The sequence below is a fragment of the Camelus bactrianus genome, chromosome 5 (assembly GCF_048773025.1).
Source record: "Camelus bactrianus isolate YW-2024 breed Bactrian camel chromosome 5, ASM4877302v1, whole genome shotgun sequence".
Taxonomy (NCBI): domain Eukaryota; kingdom Metazoa; phylum Chordata; class Mammalia; order Artiodactyla; family Camelidae; genus Camelus; species Camelus bactrianus.
Genome location: NC_133543.1, coordinates 37,762,660 through 37,788,072, shown reverse-complemented (window position 1 = coordinate 37,788,072; position 25,413 = coordinate 37,762,660). Strand labels below are relative to the sequence as shown.

At 40.7% G+C, this 25,413-nt stretch overlaps 1 protein-coding gene across 34 annotated transcripts in view; it reads left to right on the top strand.

Moving 5' to 3' along the window:
- The window catches only part of NEB (nebulin), a 215,969-nt gene that overhangs the window by 153,323 nt on the left and 37,233 nt on the right, over positions 1 to 25,413 (top strand). For 30 of the 34 annotated variants that reach the window (XM_074363636.1, XM_074363662.1, XM_074363660.1 and 27 more), the window contains exons 125-146: positions 1,699 to 1,812; positions 2,130 to 2,327; positions 2,652 to 2,756; positions 3,385 to 3,489; positions 4,342 to 4,449; positions 5,519 to 5,626; positions 6,838 to 6,945; positions 7,626 to 7,730; positions 7,835 to 7,939; positions 8,579 to 8,677; positions 9,013 to 9,123; positions 13,055 to 13,159; positions 13,825 to 13,929; positions 14,186 to 14,290; positions 16,357 to 16,461; positions 16,614 to 16,718; positions 17,358 to 17,462; positions 18,464 to 18,568; positions 20,596 to 20,700; positions 22,400 to 22,504; positions 22,886 to 22,993; positions 25,261 to 25,365. In XM_074363636.1, coding sequence (XP_074219737.1) covers positions 1,699 to 1,812; positions 2,130 to 2,327; positions 2,652 to 2,756; positions 3,385 to 3,489; positions 4,342 to 4,449; positions 5,519 to 5,626; positions 6,838 to 6,945; positions 7,626 to 7,730; positions 7,835 to 7,939; positions 8,579 to 8,677; positions 9,013 to 9,123; positions 13,055 to 13,159; positions 13,825 to 13,929; positions 14,186 to 14,290; positions 16,357 to 16,461; positions 16,614 to 16,718; positions 17,358 to 17,462; positions 18,464 to 18,568; positions 20,596 to 20,700; positions 22,400 to 22,504; positions 22,886 to 22,993; positions 25,261 to 25,365 — 2,424 coding nt within the window. Of the gene's footprint in view, positions 1 to 1,698; positions 1,813 to 2,129; positions 2,328 to 2,651; positions 2,757 to 3,384; positions 3,490 to 4,341; positions 4,450 to 5,518; positions 5,627 to 6,837; positions 6,946 to 7,625; positions 7,731 to 7,834; positions 7,940 to 8,578; positions 8,678 to 9,012; positions 9,124 to 13,054; positions 13,160 to 13,824; positions 13,930 to 14,185; positions 14,291 to 16,356; positions 16,462 to 16,613; positions 16,719 to 17,357; positions 17,463 to 18,463; positions 18,569 to 19,851; positions 19,957 to 20,595; positions 20,701 to 22,399; positions 22,505 to 22,885; positions 22,994 to 25,260; positions 25,366 to 25,413 lie in introns of all 34 variants that reach the window. The other 4 variants (XM_074363652.1, XM_074363655.1, XM_074363637.1 and 1 more) reach the window with 1 other exon arrangement.

Below are 25,413 nucleotides of genomic sequence, written 5' to 3'. Positions count from 1 at the left end.
ATTCTTCTGTAAAAATCTTTTATTATAAAATTACCTATAACCTTCGTAGCAGTTCTGATAAGCCTAGTTCTCTTTCAGAAACTTGACCTCTATTAGAAATTTATTTTGTATTGCAAATCCACACACACACACAGACAACTGAAGTTTTGTGAATTCCTTTGGACATCACTATTTTACAGAAGAGAACTTACTGCTACACTGAAGACAATGCACTCCTGATTTTTCAATTTCCTTCACTTAAGTGCTAGTGACCCAGGAAATTGATTTCACTACCCTCTGGTGGGCCTAGAGAGTCATAGTTTTGAAAAAGACTTTGTTAGACAAGATAAGGAATTACTTGAATTTTTTTACCCAGGGGGAAAACTAAATATGTATAATTTTTCCCAGACCCAACTCTGTTTAGAAGATTGCAAACAGACTAGCCCAAAGGAGCAAACTTTTCATTTGGGAAGAGAATTTTTGTAGATAGAATTCAGAAAGCTCAACAAAAGGTTTTCTTTTAGTTGTGAAAAAAGTCACAGAGGCAGGATTCTCTCAGCAAATCATTCTTGGAACAAAATTGGACCAGAGAAATGAATTTTTTTTTAACATTTTTTATTGATTTATAATCATTTTACAATGTTGTGTCAAATTCCAGTGTTTAGCACAATTTTTCAGTCATACATGGACATATACACACTCATTGTCACATTTTTTTCTCTGTGAGCTACCATAACATTTTGTGTAAATTTCCCTGTGCTATACAGTATAATCTTGTTTATCTATTCTACAATTTTGAAATCCCAGTCTATCCCTTGCTGCCCTCCGCCCCCCTGGCAACCACAAGTCTGTATCAGAGAATTAATTTTTTAAAGAAGGATTCCAATTTTAGTTTAAAAAGATGTCTTTGCTATCTTCTTTATAACTGAGGAATGGCTTAAACATAAGGACCATGTGAATGTTCTGGAAAATTCTGATGGGAATTTTGTTTGGTTTCCAGTCAGTGAAGGGCTTGGCTTAATTGGAATTCTGACATGAAAACTCCTGTCTGTCTGTCTGTCTGTCTCTGTCTTTTTTCTTTTTTCTTTTTTATTACTGAGATGTGGTCCTCTGAGTTGTGAGAGAATTATTATTTCATCATGTGCTAAGAGACTGGATCCCTTACCTCCTAATTCATGAAATCATGGAGCATTAATTAATAGGCAGTATGGCTTAAGAACTAGACGTTGGTTTTCCCACAGAAGTTAGTTGCACTGTGTTTTTGGAAAACCTTGTAGAAACTGAAATTCAAGTATTGAGTCTCTTAAGCATCAGGCTTGTCAGTTATTAAAAACAAAGAAATTCCTGAGCACATTTTTCATCTTTCATTTATGGTTAAGAAAAACAAAGCCAGTATCACAAAAGAGATTATTTTAAAATTATATGATCTTTAGAATTAGTTGTAGTTACAGTTGGAGTACTAGTATTACTATGGGAGTTTTAAAAATGGTCCCTAAAGGACTTTTATGTGTAGTCTGATCTAATCCCCAGGGCAATCCTGTGGCAGGTTCCAATGCCACCTCTGCCTCTGCACAGACAAGGAAATGAGCTTGGGAAGTGGTGGCCCCAAGGTGGCCAATCTCAGAGTCGGGTCCTGTTATGAAGTCTCATGCTCCTTTAACAAAATGCATCAATTGCTTACCAAAACTATGTTTCTCTCTTTGTCTTTTCTCTCTTTAGATCAAATATCGGGAAGAATATGAAAAATTCAAAGCTCTTTATACTTTACCCAAAAGTGTTGAGGATGATCCGAACACAGCTCGGTGCCTCCGAGTTGGCAAGTTTAACATTGATGTAAGTGATCCAAAGGCTGACTTCAAATTGAAGCCAAGGGATACAGCCACATCCTATAAATCAGAATGTGTTCTATTCAGCAGCACATATGGCACTGATTGTGCACATGTGAAGACGCTAAGCGTTATTTTAGCCCATGCTGCTTCTCCCCACCCCATGAATCTCTAGAAAGTGTTAGAAACTTCCAGTCCCCATCCTTCCCCCAACTGATTGCTGCGAGTTGGCTACCCTGACTGCTCTGGCATCTACAAAAGGCACGTACCGCCATGATTCCTTGCATAATTCCCCGTGTAATTGGCATGTTATGGTCTTCACAGCGCCTGTACAGGTCAGTTTATGAGAAGAACAAGATGAAAGTCCACATAGTGCCTGACATGGTAGAGATGGTTACCGCTAAGGATACTCAGAAGAAAGTCAGCGAGATAGACTACCGCCTACACCTCCATGAGTGGATCTGCCACCCCGACTTGCAAGTCAACAGCCACGTCAGGAAGGTCACAGACCAGATCAGCGACGTAAGCCCATTCTTATGAAGGTTCCCCCTTACCCAGCCCCAAGCGCCCACCCTGAAGAGAGACAGACTCACCTGTTTCTCCACCTCAGCCCTCTCCCAGCATCACTTTCCTATATACCCGTGGGTCTGCCTGGAATTCAGAGCTGTCCCTGGAAGCAGGGCTCTGCGTGCCGATGTCTCCAGGACACCCTTGGCCTTGTTGTATAACGTCTTACTTTTCATTCCATAAAGTCATCCCGGGTCTAAGGGGCATCCACGTCTTTGGTGTTAAAGTTACAGTCAAATTTTAGCTTCCTGATCCCCTCTATCTGTTGCAATCTTCTAGATTGTGTACAAGGATGACCTCAACTGGCTGAAAGGCATTGGTTGCTATGTTTGGGACACTCCTGAGATTCTCCATGCCAAGCATGCTTATGATCTACGCAACGATGTGAGTTTGCCTTGTTTTTTTGGTTAAGCGTGTTTCCTTCTCTACGTAGTCTAGAGTCAAGGGGAGAGTATGTAAGATACAGACATTGTCACAGCCAGCTGTGTCTTAAGTGGGTTGAGGATGGCTGAGCTGGATGAAGATGCTGAGGAGGAGAGCAGTCTCTTCTCAGGAATGCAGACGATGCAGATGAGCTGTGCATTGTCCTCTGGTGGAGAAGGGACCCGGCTCTTTTCTCCCCTTTTGCACTATTTTGGGTATATTAATGAGCATATAATTCTCATTATTAGAAAAATCTCATTTGTCAGGAGTTTGTGGTACTGTAGACAGGATATATTTATAAAGAGAGGATTTACTAGGCAAAACAATATTGTAGTCAAGATTTTAGTAAGAAAGCAAATATTCCTAGGAAAGCCATTGTCAAGCCTCCTAGAAGACTCTAGAAGAGCCATGTGACTATAAGTATTGATTATGCTGATTGTTATAAAATTCAAATGCATTTCTGGTCTGTTGAATAAGTGCTAATGTATGTAAATGCCCTGAGTTAAAAGCAACCAAACCCTCTGTGAAAACCAGTAATTTCTAATATAACGAGTGGTCTAACACAGGCTCCTTTCCTTCATCTCGCCAGATCAAGTACAAAGCTCACGTGAAGAAAACAAGGAATGACTACAAGTTGGTTACTGACACCCCCGTCTACGTCCAGGCTGTCAAAAGTGGGAAACAACTAAGTGATGTAAGACCCAGTGGAACAGTTACTTCATACAGAACAAAGACGGGCCACCACTGGAGCAGAAGTGGGAGAAACCAAAGACAGGGCAGGGCCAGGCCTTCTCTCAGTGGGAGACCAGAGCTGATGCCTTAGAAAGCACTTAAGATTCTGCTCTTATTTCCTAGAACCTGATGTATTCCACCAGTTTCCTGGGATAGAGTTGTGAGTGATTCAAGTCTGTGAAATCCTTGGTGCTTTAGAGCATCTCAAGTTGCTTTTTGTATCCTTGTGTCATGAGCAACAGTTTATGCCTTGTAGTCTTGGCCTCCTGGTACGTGAGAGCTCCCCCTGGTAGAGTGCAGAGGGAGAAGGCCCTGCAGTTACAGATGTGGCTTCGACCACACACCATCCGTGAGGCTTGAGAAGAGCACTTCATCCCCTGAGCCTCAGCACCCTTATGTGGACCAGGGGAACATGGACGGAAAGCGCCCCCTGTAGAGGCATGGTGACAGCGCAGGCAGGCCGAACAGGCACAAAGCTGCCTTTTCTATTAACCCCACAGGTGAATAAGCAAATATTAAATCCCACCAGTGAGTTAGAATGTGAAAACCTATCATTTAGGATCTCGTAGTGATAAAGTGTCCATTCTTCCTTTTCTTATGCCTGAGCTGACTCTTCCACTTACTTCTCAGTGTGGGGTCTGCACCCTGGCTCTTGTCCTGTTGGAAAAGGCGCAACATAGGAGAGAGTTCTCCAGGCAAAGGGAAGCAGGCTACCTTATTTTAAAATAAGAAACTTGGGTTTCCATTTACTTTGCTTCTTTCTAACCGTGCTGCTGCAGTCGGGATCAGTCACTCTGCTCCTCTCTGTACCCAGGCCGTCTACCACCATGACTACATACACAGCGTCAGAGGCAAAGTGGCTCCAACCACAAAAACCGTGGATTTGGACCGAGCTCTTCATGCGTACAAGCTCCAGAGTGAGGTGAGTGGTGAGAGCTGGACAGAGTACCCGTCAGAAATCCAGGATGCCGCCTACAGGCCAGGCTTCTGTAGAAGTGGCCTCACCTTGGGCATCTTCAGCCTGACCTTGTAATTAATTGTAAAGGCTGTTCATTCACATGAGCTAAACAAAACAAAACAAAACACAATGCCTCGCCTGTCTTCCTTCTTGGCTGAGAGCAAGCAATGGGCATCTTTGGAGCAAAGCTTACAAGTTACAAAGAAGAAGGCCAGTCTACTACCTCTGCTCTCAAAGAGCTTAAAATCCAAGACAAGATGGCAAAGACAAGACATATAATCACAGAAGACTATTTACAATAAGAAATACACCTAGAAGTTGCTGTTGGAATTCAGAAGAGAAAGAAACTAGATTCCACTCACATATTTAATATCCCTGTTCTGGGTTATCTGGTGGTGCTACTTGGGTCTACTTTTAATGCTACTCTCCTATACTGAATGTTAAAAGTAATTTAGTTTTTAATATTTTAAACACTATTTTTCCTCTTTTAGCGCCCCCTTTACCGTCACAGATAGAAACTCCTTTCCTCCTTCTGCTAGGAATATGAGCATTCTGACCTCTTCACAGCTTGACATCAAGACACTATGTTTATGGGGCCCTGAGGGGTTCCAGAGATGTGTCTGAAAATTACAACTAGCTCGGGAACTGGTGATGGCTTGAACATCACCTAAGGGTAGGGTTAACGACAGAGGTGGCACCAGCTGCCTGCTTTCTTTACTTTTCCCTGATTCTTGCTAGATGCTATGCAGTCAACCAGGGATTTGTTTAGAAAAATTATAGAAGAATTATTTTCTATAAGCCCCTTTATTTGCTGCTTTTTTTTTTTGGAAAACAATTTGTTAAGAGGGATCTGATTCATTGCTTGGCTCTTAGAATTTAGAATTTACTTCGTTTCTTCTTGAAATCAATTCAGTAAGCATAAGTACATTAAGGATCAAATTGAAAACCTAACAGGAGCTGGCTCTGACTTGTTTAACGTGGATCAGTTGTCTGATGTAGGTGTCACTTAACCTGCTCTTCCTCGTCCCGGCAGAATCTGTACCGGAAAGTTGGCCTGCAGTCCCTGCCCACTGGGTATAGGCTTCCAGTCGACACCCCTCACTTCAAACACACCAAGGACGTCCGATACATGAGCAGCTATGTAAGTGGTTCCCTCCTCGTTAAGATGGCTTTTTGAAGTGGGAGGGGGACGCATATTAATTTATAGCTGATCCTCATCCCCCTAGTGACGGCCTGAAGGTTCAGCATGATACAGTGATGGAGCAGGGGAGGGGAGGTGGTGCATCTTTTAGGGGTGCTATGAAAATGGCTTGCTCCTGCAGTTTCGTGGTGCCTGGGTGTCCGGGTGAGTTAGCATAGGACTTTCATGGGTTTGCATCTGCATGAGTCGGTTACCTTGCTCAGGGCTCACAGCCGCCATGATGCCACTACTTTTGTTGACCTTATCACAGAAGCACCCTGAACTATCTCAAGTCATATACTGGAAATGCAACTTCATATAAGCTCTACTACTGTGTGGCAATAGAATTGTCTTCCTTCTGCAGTATTTCATTGCAGAAGGCACATTTCTGTGTGTTCCTTTGAAAAGAAAGGACTTGTTGCCTGGCTACTGGCTCTGATTCTTGCCTCACTACTTACTCTCTGTGCCCATTTCACAGGAAACTCAGAGGAGTAGGTAGGCTCTCACTACCTGTGGCTTGACCAGGCATTAGCTCTGACATCAGCCTTCCCCACATATGCTGACTGGGACCTGATGAACAAGGCCTAGAGCAATGATGGCTATACCAGTGACTCTGGCCTTCAGGCCCTGCCCACAAAGCAGCCATCAGCTGAAGAATAAGCTCTTCTTTCCCTTTTGCCCTCCAGAGTCCTGGGGGTCAAGCCTGCTGTCCCGCAAAGTCTCAAAGCCAGTGGCCCAATAATATGATTTCCAAAGCAGAGTCACAGATACAACATTTTTAATCAGTCTATAAAGCCAGTCATCAACCTTAAAAATAATCTCATTTCTGCTTTGGATTTATTAATTTTCTAGCCTCACTGGGGCTAAAAATATAGGGTGGACTTTTTTATTCTTTCTTTTTTTTTTTTTATTTTGCATTTTGCATACCTACATGCAAACAGATTTGAATCTAGGCAAGCATGAATTTTATTCCTTCCTGGTCCTGGCTTTATTAGCCAACAAAATAATTTTCAAGACTCAAATTATTATTGAAATTTTGTCAATGGCTTTTCTGAATACTTAATGCTTAGAGAGTAATTTTCAAATGAAGTGACAGCTCTTTTCCATTTGAGAAATGTAGCATGACTCTTTGTTCAGCCATCAGCGATCCCATTCTCACTTTGCTTTTGCAGTTCAAGTACAAAGAAGTTTATGAACACCTCAAGGCATATGGGTATACACTTGGACCCAATGATGTCCCATTTGTCAATGTTCGGAGGGTCAACAGTGTTACCAGTGAGGTACTGTGAATGTTAATTCTGTGGGGGAAATACTGAGTTTCAGATTTCAAAGACTGTGGCTTTATTTGAAATACATTAAGAATTAATTGTGGGGGAAGGGAAATAGCTCAATGGTAGAGCACATGCCTAGCATGCGTAAGGTCCTGGAGTCAATCCCCAGTACCTCCGTTTAAAAAAAAAGAATTTTATTTCAGCTATAAACCTACACATCAGCAAGGAGTAAGGGGATCCTTTTTTGTCACCGTTTTGATACTGGTGTCCCTTGGCAGTGGTTTTTTGTTTTTGTTTTAAATATACTTGGTAATGCCATTGTAGAGACCCTGTTCTATAGATTATAACGCAAATTAATTCCTTCTTTTGACATATGTATTCAAAAATCTTTAATAAGATTGCATATTGGTCTGACTCATGAACTTGGTTTTCTACATAAACTATTGATTTGAATATCTAATTCTACTATCCAGCCATCTGATAGAAAGTAGAAGAATTTGTGCTCAGACTTCTTTGCCTAAATAAAATAAATATCATTTTCTCCTTTTTCCTAATTTCAATCATTTTTCTATCCTTAATCTCGTCTCTCATGGCTCTTTAAATATGTAAAATATTTGATTGTTGATTAGTGTATAGATGCCCTCATCATCCTGCACTAAACACCAGGAATGGTTCTTCCCCCAATGCAGAGACTGTACCGACAGTTGTACCACAAACTGAAAGACAAGATCCACACAACCCCCGACACGCCTGAGATCCGCCAGGTCAAGAAGACACAAGAGGCTGTCAGCGAGGTGGGTATTTTCTTAGGAGAGAGAGGAGGCCATGGAACCCAGGGATAAATGTCAACCATTTATTTGGTCTCTAATTTATGTGTTTATGGATTTTTTTTCTTTAGTTGATTTACAAGTCAGACTTCTTCAGGATGCAAGGCCACATGATCTCGATGCCATACACACCCCAAGTGCTCCATTGCCGCTACGTGGGAGACATCACCAGTGATGTAAGCATCTCATAGGGGTCTGTCTGGAAGACTCTTACCAAAAGGCAGGCTTGCTTTCTGCGTGTAAACCAACCAGTCTTTGAATAATCTTTTGCACTGAGTGCTTCTAAACTGAGTGTACAACATGGAAACAAAATAGTGTGGAAGCAGGACCCCACCATTCTCTAGCTATGGAAGCAGTAGTAAGAGAATCACTTGGGAAATAAAAGAATTGCTGACCACTATTCTACATTCAACACTGAATCATTACCAACTTCTCACTCCAAGTGGCCTCTGTCCCAGGTCACGTTTAGTGTCTTTCTCCTGCTCAGCCCTACTCCCACCCCTCTAGCAACCTCTTGTTGCCCTTTTTTTTTTCCCTCCCTAAGTGTTTCCCTCTCCTAACAGACAACTCCATTTAATCTATGCTTTTTTTTCCCATCAATATAGTAATAAAATAATAGCTGTGTCAGCTCAAGGTTAGCAATTTTAATTTTTAAAACCTATGATCTATTTGAGTGCAAGCAAACTAAGAGTACAGGGTGGCTGTGTTGAACCAAAATGAAAGATACATCAATAAAACAGTGTCAGTACTCTGTCTTGTTTGTTCTTGATTTGTATTTGCTCATGACGAGCTATATCTCTGTTTTTGTGACACAGATTAAATACAAAGAGGACTTGCAGATCCTGAGGGGTCTGGGCTGCTTCCTGTATGATACTCCTGACATGGTCCGCTCCCGGCACCTGCGGAAGCTCTGGGTGAGTGCACAACTTCACAGCACGTAGCTACCCCTACGTCAGCTTCAAGCTGCTGGGCTGGAAGAATCTTTGCCTACAGCTTCTTTTCAGGGGAAATTTGCCATTAACCCACTTGAGCAAGTCATGACCCACTTAAGATGATCTGTGCCTCCTATAAAACATAATGCGCTTAGTTAAATGACAATTGTTTTTGTTCCTGCTGGGGAAGACAGCCAGGATACTGAGAGGGTCAGCGTGGGTCACACGTGCCAGCCATTTGAAAGACAATATGTGACCATGACCTGCAGTTCCTTAAATGGTTAATCAACTTGTATTTCCATTGCTGTTTGTTGAAGTCTAACTACCTATACACTGACAAAGCAAGGAAGATGCGAGACAAGTACGAAGTGGTGCTTGACACCCCAGAATACAGAAAAGTGCAGGAACTGAAGACACATCTGAGTGAAGTAAGTAAACCCGTCACTACAAGGGACTCATTCCTCCAGTGATCTTTTTTCAGGCAACTGTATTAGGCAAAAATCTCCCATCTGCTTTTAATTACAGAGTGGCCACTATATCTAAGCAAGTCAGTTGACCTCACTTTGCCTCTATTTTCTTATTTTCTCCTTTTTAAGTAAGTGGAGGATATTGATACTTGCCCTACCTATGACTCGGACAGCTGAGAGCTTACATGATTTTATTATAGGTTAGCAAGTCCTTCTGTCTTACACTATTGTTGTAGTCTCCAAACTGAATTTATTTCAAAACTTTCTCTCTCATTAATTCCTACTATCAGGGACCCTAATCGTGGCAGTGCTATTTGAAAAGTTCTGCAGCCCACTCAGTAAATTCCAGTCGACGTAGTTTCACTTTCATCTGCCCCAACTGGCACTGAGGCACCTGATTTATTACAGTTAGTTGGGCATAGATCTAATGCTCTCTTGTAGACTGTTGGGTCCTTGAGGGTTGCCTCCAGCTTACTTAGATGTGCATCCCATAGTCCCAGGGCCATAACGGATGCCCATGTTTTCCAAATTACTAAATGTGCTTCGTGAAGATAAGGGCATCCCACAGATGTAAACGGTTGCTCTGAATGGTTAGTGGGCCATTCTCATTCAACTCTCAATTTGTCTTGTGGCCTCATCCATCAGACCCCACCAGGCTGTCAGGTCACTTCATCACTGACTCCCCATCCTCAGTAGCTCTGGCTGCTGCTTAGTTATCACTTTTGTTCTTAGACTTAGAGGTGCCTTTGCAAACCGAGTGTTGCCCTCAGTGGAGAGAATGTGCAGCTTCCTGCACTCTTAGTGAGCCAGAGGCAGAGGATGATTCAGTCTTCAGCTTTTACAAATGCTACATTGAACCCATTTACTTTCCTGAGAGTTTCCCTCCATTATTTCAACCAGTGCTAGCACTCGGATAGGAAAGCTTATGTTATTATTTTTCTCAGTAAAGATGTCTCTCCATTCTGGCTAAGTATCAGAATAATCTATGAAATATTCTAAAACTACCCTTGAGTGGGCTCCAACCTCAAGCCCCACACTAGACTGATTCTCTATGTCTGGACATCTTTAGGCTTTTAGCTGCTTCGTGGATAATTCTAATATTCAGCCAGCATTGGAAACCACTTCTTTATAAAGTATTATATATTCCCTCCAGCCACCCAATAATTAAAAGTTGTTTGATAACTAAAAGTACCTACTTGTATCTTTGAAATACCTTTACTTCTCTTAGCTATCTGGGTTCAGAACTATCTAAAACTTTAATTTCTCTTCTTCCCAATTCCTATTGGGATTTTGTGCATATTATGCATCAACACTGAGGAAGAAGAATGGATATTTTTTTAGCAGTGCAATTCCTCTTTACTTACCTCACTGTAGAATGACCTGGGCTTGATAAAATACCAATACAAGCTACTACCCTGGATTCAGCAGGTCTTGGGTAGAGCCTGCAAATCTGTTTTTAATAAGGACTTTAGGGTTTTTCAGGATTAGGAAAGTTTGAGAAACATTGGCCCAGTAAAAAGTGTGATGGCCAAAAGTTCAGGTTGTTTACTTTTGAATCATTTTTAAATTGTGTGGATTTTTGACATATATATTTGTAGTATCAGGAAGCAGAGATGTTATCCCAAGGAGTATAAACAACACATACCTAAGTACAGGGGAAGTACACTTCAAAGAGAATTCTAGAAATGGCCTGAGAGAGTGGGGTCTGAGTTCCAGATTTACTTCCAATTTGTGGCATGACCTTGTCTAATTCAGAACTTCAACACCTCAGTTTCCTGAGCCAAAGAATTGGACTAGATAACGATTTGGGCTCCTTTTAACCATGAAATTCTATGAGTTTGTCCATTTGATTTATTCAAAATTCAGCCTGGGAGAAACAGTAAATTTCTATTTTGTTTATCTCCTCTCTTTCAGTAGTAACACCACAAAAAGCCACAAGTAGATGAGCTACATTTTGTTTCAGCTTGCACTTGTATATAATTTAGATGTAAAGAAATGGATATGTACATACACATGTATATGCATATTATTTATTTCCTATGTTTCATGTGTTCAACTGGCATTTGTATCCATGATAGAATTTATTTGTTAGCCACTTGTACTTTATGATTTGCCTCATTATATTAAATATCCTCAAAATATATTAGAGGACTACTGTTTTTCAGATCTTTTATCACAAGGTGATAAGAGAATGATAGAGCTGATCTCCTGCGTTCCATGGGCTCATGATCTCTGAGAAGAAACAGACATCAGTATGATGAATGTGTCCTGTGGGAATAATCAGGACAGTATGGGCTCCAGGAGCTCTCCAGGCAGATAAGAGGGGAAGAGAACTCCAGGTAGACAGGACGGTATGGGTGAGTGGCTGTAATGAGCTCTAGAAATTGAGAGTAGTTTCAAACAGCACCTGGGGAATGTGGAACACTGTTGGGAAGTGAGACCAGAGACATAGGACGGAAGCCAGGTGGTGAAAACTTGTGGCTGCTATGTTAATAATCCTGGGCTTGATGAAAAATTACTGAATTATTTCTGCACAGGATGGATCTGAGCATTAGGACCTAATTAGATCTGAGCTTTAAGAAAATCTCTTTCTCAGATTTGTGAAAGATGGGTAAGATATGTGAAGTGGTCCAATAGAGGATTTGGGAAGGTGGTTTAGAGGCTCTTAAGGATGTGTCGAAAGAAATAATATAGAATGCCGAACTAGGGCAGTGGCAGTGGGGAAGGACAAAAGGTCAGACTTAAGGACTACCACAAAGTTGGGAGCCCAGGATTCATGACCACTCTGATGTGGGAATGAGGGAGAAGGAGTCTAGGATGATGCCCCAAGTGTCTGGCCTGCATGACTGGGAGACCAAGGAGCCATTTAGCAAAAAGAGAAAATAGAAGAAGCATATTTAGGCTGGAGATGGGGGTAATATAAAGAATTCTACATTGAACATGGTAAGTCCCCCAAGTTCAGAATGTTGTTGATAAATTGGAGCTCAGGAGCTCAGGAGAGACACTGGCTATTAATAAATTTGTAAATTATAAGTGTAAATTTAAAATTATAAATTCCAAATTTATAAATGTGGAAGTCGTCAATCTCAAATTGACCATTGAGGCCCAGGGTACTCAAAGGATGAGATCACCCAAGGAGAAGGTATAGGGTGAAAGGGGCCAACTTTTAACTTCAGCTGATAGCACTCTTTAGGGGAGGGCAGAACCAGAGAGGGAAGCTGAGGAGCACCCAGAAAGATGGGAGGCCACCAGGGGAGAACGGTGGAATAGAAGGCAGAGAAGAGGGTATCTAGGAATGAGACTGCTGAGCAGTTACAGTTGCCACAGAGAAGCATTCTAGGATTTGGCAATTGTAACATTTTAATGAGGGTTCTTCACTGGAGTGGCTGGGTGGAAGCCACACTATTGCCTTGAGAAATTAATCAAAAGAGAAAAAGCAAAAACACATAGTCCGCTTGGTTGTGAAAGAAAGGAACAAGGCCATTGGCAGAAACTGGAAAAGGCTTAATGAAGGCAGGGACTTGGGTCTGATTGCAGAAGGGAGAGGGGTGGAAAATCCAAGAGGGTGGGAGATATAGAAGGGAAGTGGGTAAGTGCTGGAACAGGATCCTAGAAGAGACAGGTGAGAAGGGACCAAGAACACAGCAGGAGGCTGGAATCTTGGACAGGCTGCAGAATGTCTCTTATTTTTGATACAAGGGGAAAAAGAAAAGGAGGACTGGACTGGAGAGGTAAGTAATTATTGGTTTATTGGACAGAATTAATTGGACTGAGATTGTTACAGCAGGAGGGCCCCTGCCTGCTTTTTCTATGAAGTCAGCAATAAAGGTGTCTACAGAGCACAGAACATGTTGATGAAGCAGAAATGATGTCGTGACTATTTTATTTCCAGCTGGTGTACAGAGCTTCAGGCAAGAAGCAGAAGTCAATCTTCACTTCCGTTCCTGATACTCCAGATCTTTTAAGAGCCAAGAGAGGGCAGAAGCTTCAGAGTCAGGTAACGTTCATAAATGAAGGTTCGTAAACCTGCCGCGCTGGCATCACAGGGGATGTTTCTGTGTGCCTGGCCACTCCTGGTCAGTAGCAGGCAGACCCTCACACTTGGTTGTCCTTGATGCAGTCTCATGCCTGTTAACTTCAGGAAGCTGTTTCCTTTTAGGCCATCGTAACTACAGTTACGTTTTACATAAGCAGGTAATGCTATGCCTTCTTTTCTAAGTTCTACTCATCTTTCATCATTGGATGAGTGGTCTGTGGCCTCCAGGTATTAAAAATAATTTTAAAAATTCATTCCATAGGACCTACCTATTGTCCACAGACAAATGAAACCACATTTCATGCATTCAGGCAAAAATGGAAAAAAAAATTGTTGATGACTCTATCAGGATCCTTTTCTATCAGCATTCTTTATCACGCGATGAAGATTAGACTGGGCCATACTCAGCAGTAAGAGTGCTAAATAACTGCGTATGTGTGTTCCCTAGTGTGAGACACAGAAACAAATACACAGAAACACACGTAACAAACAAACAAACAAACAAAATAGGGCAATAACAAGTAGATACCACCTTCCTATTTTAGGATTAGAAATGAATAAAAAGGACAAAATACAAAATAAGAGGTGATTTATCGCTATGACATCTGATCTCTATTATTATTTAGTATCTGTATGTTGAACTTGCCACCAAAGAGAGGCCTCATCACCACGCTGGAAACCAGACCACGGCCCTGAAGCACGCCAGAGACGTGAAGGACATGGTCAGTGAGGTAAGCCGGGTATTTGGCACCAAGGCACTGGGTTAAAGAAACAAATCCTTTGTTAAAACCATCACCTGCTGCCTCTGATCGGAGAGCTCGTTTCTATAAGTTGTGCTCAGCAGCATCAAGACACAGAAAGCAGAGCTGTTGTCTTAACAAGCATGAGACATTGTGTCCCTAGGCTGGGTCTGTGACATGGTTGTAAATTGGGAGGGATGAAAACACTTGAACTTAAATTTCTCTCTCTCCTATCTTTATTTCTTAGAAAAAGTACAAGATTCAATATGAAAAAATGAAGGACAAGTACACTCCGGTTCCGGATACACCAATCCTCATCAGAGCCAAGAAGGCTTACTGGAATGCCAGTGATGTATGCAGCCCTTCCTTCCTTCTTCTGTGGGAGGGACAGTGAAGTTGGAAGTACCTGAGAAGCATAAGATACTTGATTCATTTCCATAGTTCTAAGTCCTGGCCCACAAGGATTAGGAAAAAGACAAAAGCACAAAAAAACTCAGGCACAAACAAGACCATTTGGCAAAGTCCCTAAGAGTAATCCAGGGAGATGCTAAAAGCCTAGTAGTTTTCTCATTGATCTTCTGAGCAAAAACATAACCCTTTCTTGTAATTCTTTGGTAGCAGTTCCTAGGAATACTTGACAATTAATTATTGTTATTCATAAAATCATGTTCCTGGAGCAGGTCAAACATGGTTTCAAATCTTGATGCTGTCCCTTGCCTGCTGTATGATTCTATATAATCGACATAATTTTTCTGAGACTCTGTTTTCTGATATATGGAATGATGGTAATTGTGATAATTAGGCTAAACAAGATAATGGATATACATGTCTAGCACAGTGTTGGGCTCTTAGTTGACACTCAGAAAATGTCTGTTCCTCTCTTCTCTTGATTGCCTAAATCATGCGAATGACAGGTTTGTTAGAATTATGAGGGACAGACTTTTGTTTCCCATCCCATGTGATCAAGGACAAGACTGCCTTTCAATGGTAATGAGATTATCTGTTAATGAAGATACAAAATTAATCAACGCCAGTAGATGGCCAGTCCTTATCAGTTTTGGGTCCCAGAGCCCAACTGTGAATGCATTGCACCCTTTACCAGAACCAGAATCCCTGGAGAACTGGACATGTTGGGACTTAAACCCAGACAAAAGCGCAAGCAACCTAAGAACCCCTCAACTTAGCAGCATAGCTCTAGGATTTCAAGGCATCTTAAGTAATTACAGTGATCCCTAAACAGAAATGTGAAAGGGTACAGCAGATTGGAACAATATCTCAATTCTGTAATTTTGTCAGAAACTTTCATTTGGAGCTGCAAGGAGTCTGCCAGTTGGAAAGAGGCCATATAAGCTGAGGAAAGTATATACTACCCTCAAAATCTATTCGCTAGGATCTTTTTTATATTCTTGAGACAGGCCTATCTTTATCACTTCAAGGTTACTGTTGGATATTAATTTGAACCAAGCTTACTCTGCATCACCATTTTTCAGGGATGTCCACACAGTGAAATTGGCCCCTGGGGCTCATTTTGCCCCATTGGACAGCCCCATCCCAGGGCTTTGTCAGTACCTATACTGGTAACTCTAATCTTTGAAATTGTCCAGTGTAACAAGGGTAGTATCTGGCATTAAGTTCAGCTTTATCCACCGTGGCTAGCTCCACAAGTAGAGCCAAGTGATCTTAGGAGATTACCTATCTGAAAAACAAAATTAAAGTTAATGATATCCTTCATCATGTGTTTGCTCAGCTACTCAAAAAGGAAAGATTTGTTTGAAGTTGAAAACAGACTGCTCAGAGAAGTACTCTCATCTTGTGCAGATGAGATGAATTTTCTTAGGTTAAAGTTGTCTTTTGAGATACCAGAAAGTTAAAGGTTTTAATGAAATAAAATTTCAGGACTGTTTCATGCAGAAGGCATTATAATACCAGGAGTTAGAAACGAAATCTATCTCCTTTTTCCAAGTATGATAGTAGGTCTTGGGCTCAACAAAGTTATGGAGGTTTTTTCTCCTCCTTCCCAAATGAGCTTTTTGTTTGCTTATTTTATGTTTAAATGAACTTTTTTTATTCTAAGTAGTTTTAGATTCACAGAAAATTTGCAGTGATTGGACAGAGTTTCCATTCTAGCCTAGACCCAGTTTCCCCTATTGCTAGCACCCTACATCCCCATGGGACTTTTGTCACAAATCAATATTGTTACACCATTTTTAACTAAACTCCATACTCTATGCAGATTTCATTAGTTTTGTCCTAATGTCCTTTTTCTCTTCCAGGATGTCAAAGAGCTTTTTAATCTCTCCTAAATTTACTCAAGAGAAAACATGAGTGATAAGACTCAGGAGACTTCAAGGTTAAAAGAGCTCAAAAAGTTAACTTGGTAGTTTTTCATAATCCATCATGTGCTTTCTCTCTTTCCAGCTACGCTACAAAGAAACATTTCAAAAGACCAAAGGGAGATACCACACTGTGAAGGATGCTCTAGATATTGTGTATCATCGCATAGTCACCGACCACATCAGTAAAGTATGTCCCTGCATGATTCTACTTGTGTTGGGCTCAAAATAACCCATTTTTTAAAAGTATCGTTCCTTTCCTAACACTCTCTGGAGAAAAGTGGACTTTTTTACATTAACTCTAAGTAAGACTTTATAGCTGTCTTTGTGCTTTTACCACAGATAAAATACAAGGAGAACTACATGAGCCAGCTGGGAATCTGGAGATCCATTCCTGATCGCCCAGAGCATTTCCATCATCGGGCAGTCACTGATGCAGTCAGTGATGTGAGTCTTGAAATCTTCTATTTTTACATATAAATTCATATGCCCACACAACTTATGAAATCAAACACTGCATAAAACTGAACACTTGACTAAATTTTAGCTCTAGTGTAAGGATATTTCAATCATAAAACTCATTGCTAAATAAGTGAGCATCAACTTGGGAGAGAGAAAAATGTATTTAAATTTATAACCCTAATTTTTCTTCTGAGTGAGTTACATCACATTACATGGCTGGAAGGGATATACTTCATCTAAGCAATATCCTATTTTTGATCAGCTGAAGAGACAACTTCGTGAAGCAGTTAAGACACATAACAAAGCTCATTTAGAGAGAAATTTCAGCTCTCTGTAAGAAAATAACAGCTGCCAGGCTAATGATACCCTCTCAAGGAAAGTACGCAAGTTAAATCTGAATTGCTTTCATTGGTATTATAATGAAGATTTCCGTATGCGATACAGTACACCAAAAAGTGAGCAGAAATCAGCCTTACTGGAAACCTCTCTTAAATAATGTCTCAATACTTTATTTCTCCATGTACCTCAGCAGTCAGAGCTTCTATCTGTTCACCGGTATTGATCCTAACTTGCTATTTTTTGGAGATAGGTTCTTACAATTCTTTGATGATGTTTGTCTCCTAGATAAAATACAAAGAAGATCTGACCTGGCTTAAAGGCATTGGTTGCTATGCCTTTGATACCCCAGACTTCACTTTGGCTGAAAAGAACAAGACTCTCTACAGCAAGGTATATCTTCTCAAGGATAATGGCTACATCCATGCAACATACTCTGGGGCCCACAGAGAGAATTAGTACAGAGGCAATAGCTTTTCATATTTTCATCCCTACCCTTACTTCCAGACCCTAAAGTTGGAGTACATATTGCATTATTCACTTTACTTACGAATTATTTTAGTACTGACCTCACTGACAGTAGTAACCATTTGTTTATATTATTCATTTGAATTTGATAAAAGGCCATCTCAGTACAACTCCTCCTAGCTCTTTCAGGATCTCCTCCCTATAAATATGTCTCTGGGTGATTTGATAGGGTAGCAAATATAAAGTGAGGTTATTTTAATCCACAAACTTGATGTGTGACTTGAAGCAAATAACCTTGGTTTTATGGCCTCATTTTCCTACTTACAAAATAAAGCAGTTGGATTAGCTTCCTTTGAGTTCTAAAACAAGAGTCAGCAAACTTTTCTGGAAGGTACCAGATAGTAAGTATTTTAGACCAAGTGGACCACATTCAATCTGTCACATTTTCTTTGTAAAAAATCCCTTAAAATTGTTTTTAAAAATTCTTAGTTCATGGGGCTGTTTAAAAACAGGTAGTGATCTAGATGTTGGCATACTCCTGCTCTAAAATATTATGATTATCTGCATAATTACTAGAAAACTATTTCAAATTAATGGACTAAAAACTGCCTTCAAGTGCACATGGAAATACCTTCAAAGTAAAATAGTTATTTCATAAATATTGAAACAAAGAAGAAACTGATTTGGATTTTTGTCTAATATGGAGAATAGATCTATTTGACATCCATTCAAAGTGTGTACTTGGGAGTAGTTTTTAAGATATCATGGTATGTATATACCCTTCATTGCCTTGAGAGACTAAGTGCTCACTAGTTACTTGTTATCTCTATGAATGAATTAATCACAATTGTGTGATGAGATAAATGGCATATCTCATTAAGATAATCACAGCCTGTTATCAAGTAACCACACTCTGTTTTCTCTAGTATAAGTATAAAGAGATATTTGAAAGGACGAAGTCAGATTTCAAGTATGAAGCTGATTGTCCAATCAATAGGCATTTCAAGTTTGCAACTCAATTGATGAATGAGGTATGTATGACCTGATCCAGTTAAGCCCAGTCAGTTCCCCTGAGAAATTTATCAATGGCATTTGATTAAAACCCCATACATAAAATGACAGGAAAGCCATTCTAAGTGTTGATTCAAGATAAATATTTGGGAAGACTCTTATGATGTCTCTCTCTGATGGGCTCTGCCAAAAGCATGAATAAGAGCAAGTGAAGGGACTGTCCAGGCTGGAGCCAGCATTGCCTGTGTTTGCACCAGCACAGGCCTTTGGGTGATGAGAGACAGGAAGTAAAGGATTTTGTTGACTGTCAGCTGAAGCTCCCTTCAACAGGATTCTGTGTAGAGCTGGGAGACCCAGAAGTTCCAAGTTCATTTAGTACCCCTACCAAGGCACCGAAATGGCAGCCCTCGGGCGTAGTTGTGATTCATGCAAAGTGTTGCCATTGTTACCCATCCACTGGGGCAGAGAAGTGTCCATTTGCACTCAAAATATTTGTCTATATTTCTACCCAGTCTTTCCTGGAACTGGGTTTGCAATAGTTTAAGTTAAATTTAGCTTAAAATGATGAAATAAGCAAGCTATGAATTAAGGTATGTTTGAATGGTTTACATTTAATTTTCTATCTTTGTATTTTCCACAGATTTATATGAATTCAAAAACAATGTTAGAAAATTAGTAGAATGTATCTAAAAATGAAAATGTAGCCAATGGTATATTTATTTCAATAGATGACTCTTGTTGTTTTTGTTTTAAAATTTGATTTAGTTTATTCTCAGTAGATCTTCAGGTGGGACAACTCAAGAATTATTTTCAGTAGCTTCCTAGGAAGACAGTCTTAATATATTTTGTTTCTATTTTTTTTAATTCACAAAAGATTTCCAGGTCTCTTTCATGATCAAATTATTTAGCATTTGGAGACCATTAGAATTTGTCCATGAATATGCTTTTTGATTCTCACAGCCTAAAGTAGTAAACCTGCAACTTATCAGTGCCATATTTTAAATACAATGTAAAATATAAGACCAAACATTGCTAATAGCATTATATGTAAAGATGGAACATGTTTAGGACAAGGTGCTTCCATTTTAGTGTCATAATCAGATCCATCTGAAGCCCCAGCCTTCTCCAGGAGATCTTCCTTTGCCTAACTCTCTTTGCCTCCCTGTTTTCATTACCCTGGATGCTGTGGGAGCCCACCTCTAGAAAGGACATATTTCTGGCTCTCTGAAGTGTTTATCTTGGGGCATTTCTGTCTAGCCTTGACGTTGTACTCTTGCTATAATTTGATATGATGTTTGAGCAGAAAAAATACAGAGCTGATTATGAGCAGCGGAAAGATAAATACCACCTGGTAGTGGATGAGCCTAGACACCTGCTGGCTAAGATCGCAGGCGACCAGATCAGTCAGGTACTGTGGCGGGGCTGGCTGGACGGCCAGACAGGACTGTGCTCCGGGTTTCTGATGAGATGTCGTCTCGTCTGCTGCAAGGATGTCATAGGTTCTGCCTATGATATTGGGATGTTCTGTTCCAAAGTATCTGTCTAGCCACCCAAAGAGCCCACAAGCTATTTGAGTGTGCCAGTCCATGCTTTGTGCCCTCATGTGTGCTGTGGTGAAGACGAGACTGGGTCCTAAAAGCTGGATCCTCCCACCCTTCATTTGCCAGGAGGGCCTATGTGTTAGCTGTAATTGTAAACTGTATTAAGGTGCAAAAGCAAAAACAAAGAACCAAATTAATGGAAGGAAAAAAGCGAGACCTCCTTACTGTATTTTTCTACTCCAATAATGTCACCTTTTCTATAAGGCAGTTTTAGTGGGACTGGCTCTGTTAATCCCCATTCACAAAGGCTGTGGATGGTCGACTGCGAGTACTGCAGTCACCCTGCTTGACACAGTAATGCATCTGGTGTCTTCACCCACATGCACATGTGAGTACACATTGTGTGCGCCTACATCTCTTCACTCAGAGGTGATCGGGATATAGTGCCATGTTCTCTTCTGTCTTCATAAGTCTCTTTTGTGCTTCACTGCTCTTTGCATGAACAGAGAAAATATAAGTCTAGTGCCAAGATGCTTCTGAAACAAGGATGTAATGAAATTCTGCGTCCAGATATGTTGACTGCCCTCTACAACACACACATGTGGAGCCAGGTAATGTCTGCTGTGATGTGAAGAAGAGGTGTAGAAGCCTCGGAGGCGTTCACCTTTATGCTTTCCCTGAGTTCCTTGGCCTGCCCCCTGCCCACGCTGGTTTCATGTGGTAAAGCTGCATCAATGTTCATTCTTTGTAAATGATCTCTGGATGTGGCCGAGTGCAGTGACGCGGCAGCTGTCACTGACACCTTTGAAACTCCTAGTAAGGTTAACTGAGACTTTTTCAAACTTTTTTTAAACTTCTCCAAGTTGGTATAACATTAATGTATACTTCCTAATATTTGCCCCAAAGAAATAGATTTTGTAGAGATTGAGGATATTACGTAAAGTCAATAGTTACTTAAGAGATCTGAATATTTAATGTTTTCATCTAATTTATCCACTGCTCAAAAATGACTACACTGTACCATTTCGGCAAAATGAGGACAGCAGGGCAGCCCCTTGAATATCATGAACAGTCATGGCCCCTCTTGAGTTTGCGTGTGTATATATATATTCATTGAAGTATAGTCAGTTTACAGTGTTATGTCAATTTCTGGTGTACAGCATAATTCTTCAGTCATACATGAACATACATTCATCTTCATATTCTTTTTCACCATATGTTACTACTAGATATTGAATATAGTTCCCTGTGCTATACAGTATGAACTTGTTGTTTATCTATTTCATACATAGTAGTTAGTATCTGCAAATCTCAAACTCCCAATTTATCCCTCTTGAGTTTGATGCTGAATTTGCTGGGTATTTTCCAGCACATCTGTCCTCACACACACTTGTTAACAACACTGCTGATCACCTTGCCTTCCTACAAGGTCCACTGAAGCAACACCAGCTCCTTTCCATCATATGTCAAAAGGTAAACTTGAAGCAGCAAAAAACAAACAAACAAAAAAAGTGGTGATAATTGCTTAACCACCAGATACAGTGTTAATAAAATGCCATTGTTCCCACACACAAGAGGTTTTAATCAGTCTTTTGTGTTAGCAACTTGTTTTGTCACTTTAGCTTGATGGCAGATCAACAGGTGAGATAAGGAGGACCAGGTCTCCCTGTGAACATTCTTTTGGCCTGAACTTTTTCCTTTGTCCTGACAGGATCATCAAGTAGTTGTGCATGAAATTTTGCTGCGATCTGTGTCTGTACCGCTTGAAACAGCTTATGTGCATGAAAAAAACCATGACTTGAAAATTTCAAAAATGAATGTCTTTAAAACAACCACTTTAAACTGTGGGTATTCATTTTTTTATTTTACATCTGTTTCCTCTTTGATGTGGAAACACTCCTTAAGAGGTCATACATATTCGATGCAGCATTTTCTGAGTGAATCTTTACTTGACAGAGTCCAGAGAACGTGGGTCTAGTCCTGGCTTTGAAATTCACTCTCTGTGTGCCCTTAGCTCAGTCTCTTAACCTCTCTGGGCCTCAGTTTCCACATGGATAAAGTATATGGAAAATATCATTAATTATCATTATTTTAAATTATTGTTATTTGTTCACTCCATTCCACTATTGTGATGAAGTAAAGATTCATATGAAACACTTCCAGTTAAGAAAGCACGGCATCATGCCCCACGTCTCTAGCTTATATAACATTCCTACTGCTGCTGTGAGACTTTCTCAAGAAGAAAGCTAGATTCCCTGAAAACTCGCTCTCCTACTTCATCCTAACTTGTTCTTCTCCTCTATAATTTAGATCAAGTATAGGAAAAACTATGAAAAAACAAAGGACAAGTTTACCTCGGTTGTGGACACTCCAGAACACCTGCGTACTACAAAAGTCAACAAGCAAATCAGTGATGTGAGTACCAGAAACCCTGAATGGATTCTTGAACTTGGAGGGCATTTGCAACTGTGGAGGGGCACGTTAGACAGTCACAACATTTGGAAGACTCTACTGCATTTGGTGGGAGGGAGGGAGGGAGGGAGGCAGGGATGCTAAATGGCCTACTAATGTCGAGACTTTTCTTTTACAATTAAGAATTGCTCCAACCAAATTGGCAGACACCTCATTTTAGAGGCACAAGAACCTTAGCAGAAAGCATGAAAGCACCTGTTGAGTTTATAGAATTCTCTTTCCTTTATATACACTCAACAACAACGTTGCATTTATAGCTTTATGTTACATTACAATGTCAATTGAGATGCATCACATTGTCTCTTTCTGCCTTTTCTCCTGCAGATACTGTACAAGTTGGAATACAACAAGGCCAGACCCAGGGGCTACACCACAATCCACGACACGCCCATGTTGCTGCACGTCCGAAAGGTCAAGGATGAAGTCAGTGATGTAAGTACCAGAATGGCTTTGCAGCACCTCTCACTGTGTCTCTTTCTAATGTGCTATAACACACCCAGGTCCATTCGTCTATTCCTGTGTATCAACCTAGCTAAAACGTAGTAGTTTTGGAGGACAGTCATCCTCATTTGCTCACCATCCTGTGAGCTGGTGGGCACAGCTGTGGGCAGATAGCTGAAGCGCAGGGCCGGGGGCCAGGACGTGGAAGGTGGCTCGCTCATAGAGCCGGCAGTGCTGACGGCTGGGCTGGGAGCTCAGCTATTGTACAGACAGGAACCCCTGTACGTGGCCTTTCCATGTGGTTTGGATGTCTCACAGCACAGTGAATGGGTTCCAAGAGGCTAGAGTAGAAGCTTCCAGACCAGTTGAGGGCTATTCCTAGAATTGACAGAGTCACTTTTGCATCATTTTACTGGACACAGTGCACATCCATATTCAAGGGTTGAAGAGGAAAATGCCCCCTCTGAATGAACAAATGGCAAGGTCACACTGCAGAAAAGCATGGCGGGGGGTGGATATTACTGAGGCCATTTTGAAAAATGCAGTGTGCCATAAACTCTGTTAATACTCTATAGGGAGGAGGGTGCAGCTTAAGTGGTAGAGTACATGCTTAACATGCATGAGGTCCTGGGTTCAATCCCCAGTATCTCCTCTAAAAATAAATAGACCTAATTACCTCCCCCCACTGCCAAAGTAAAATAATTAAATACTATAATAATAGATAAACAAATAAAGTATTTTTTAAAAATACTCTGTAAGTTTCATTTTGACTAAGAGGAACAAGGTAGCCATTAAATTCTGATACTCTGAGGAGAAAGTATATTCATAAATTTTCATATATATAGCTATATTTTATGTTGGAAAACTCTCATTATTTTGGTTAAAGAATAGACTAAATATTTTAAAGAACTCCATGGCTATCTGGGCACCAGAGGAATAGTCAAGGCAAGTATGGAATAGCTCATCCCTACCCCAACACCTTGACTGTGGCTGGGACTTGGGAATTCTTTGATAGATAAATAAGTGGGTTCACACTGTTGACTCTCAGTTGCCAAGAAAAAAATGCTGAATACATTCAGCACACTGTTTGTGAAGGCAGAGATGTATAAATCATTTAAAAATATTTTTTCAAATTTTTCACATTAAAATAAGTTTGGGCACTTTCAACATGAACATCAATTATTCATAGACATCTATAAGGTAGACCCCTTACATGGAGCAGACCATTCACTCTCACTGTAGAAAGATGAAGCAATTCTGTATCTTTTCTCTTGAGCTTTCTGATCATAACAATAACCTGAGATGTTGGTGAAAAATATAGATTTCCAGCCCTGTTGCCTAAAGATAGTGATTTACTACATCTATGGTGAAGCACAGAAAGTTGTGATTTGTATGATCAGGCAAGTTTAGTTATTACTTCTATGGCTCCTTTGAAACAGTTTTACTTCAGGCTTCACCATGTTAAGACCTAAGATCCTTCTGCAATAGTAAGTGAGAAGGCCCAGATGGGGCCGCAGGGCCTTGAAATCTGAAAGGAGCAAAAATGGGTGAAGCTAGAAATTCCAGGTTCAGGATGAAAGAAACTGCCAGTTGGGCTGACAGGAGCTAAGCCTTCCTCATTTCTCTCCCTCCCATCCAAACCCATGCCTGCCCAGACTTGTGAGATGTGGCTCCAGCAGTGAAAGTGACGACTGCATTCATCCATCAGTTCATTCATTCATCAGATATTTATTGGGTTTCTGTGAGCCTGATGCTAGGAATGAGACGATGAATGATACACAACTTTTACCCACACGGGAAAGAATAGACAGACAGACAAATAATTACAGTGGGATGTGATAACAGCTACAGTCGTGGGGGCGTAGAAGGAGGGCAGGACTGATTCCGTCCGGCTGAGCCAGCGGGGGGAGGCTTCTCATCCGTCAACAGTTTTCAAGATGTTCTGAACTCAGGATTTTCTGATTTGGGGAAGGGAAAACACACAGGGATAGCTGTCTAGCTGTCCCTTTCAGCACAAGCTCCGAGGACCTAAATCCTATGGTGACACTGGTGAACATACTCAGTGTGTCCTGGGAGCTGGTTTTAAGATCTGAGATAGGATTGTGCATGTCTGCACAACTGTGTGGCTGCATCCTTTCTCCACAACAGATTTATTCAGTCTCAAGGAGTGTCACATATGATAGTTATGCTTTTAATTTCTTATTTTTTAAGATACTCATGGGCTGCTATAAAAAATTAACCTGTGTTTCCTCCCCTAGCTGAAATACAAAGAAGATTACCAAAGAACTAAGTCCAATTGCACCATTAAGCCAGATGCTGTTCATATCAAAGCAGCCAAGGATGCCTACAAAGTCAACACCAATGTGAGTTCCACAAGTGTCCCCAAGCCTAATAGGGGTTGATCAGCTCCT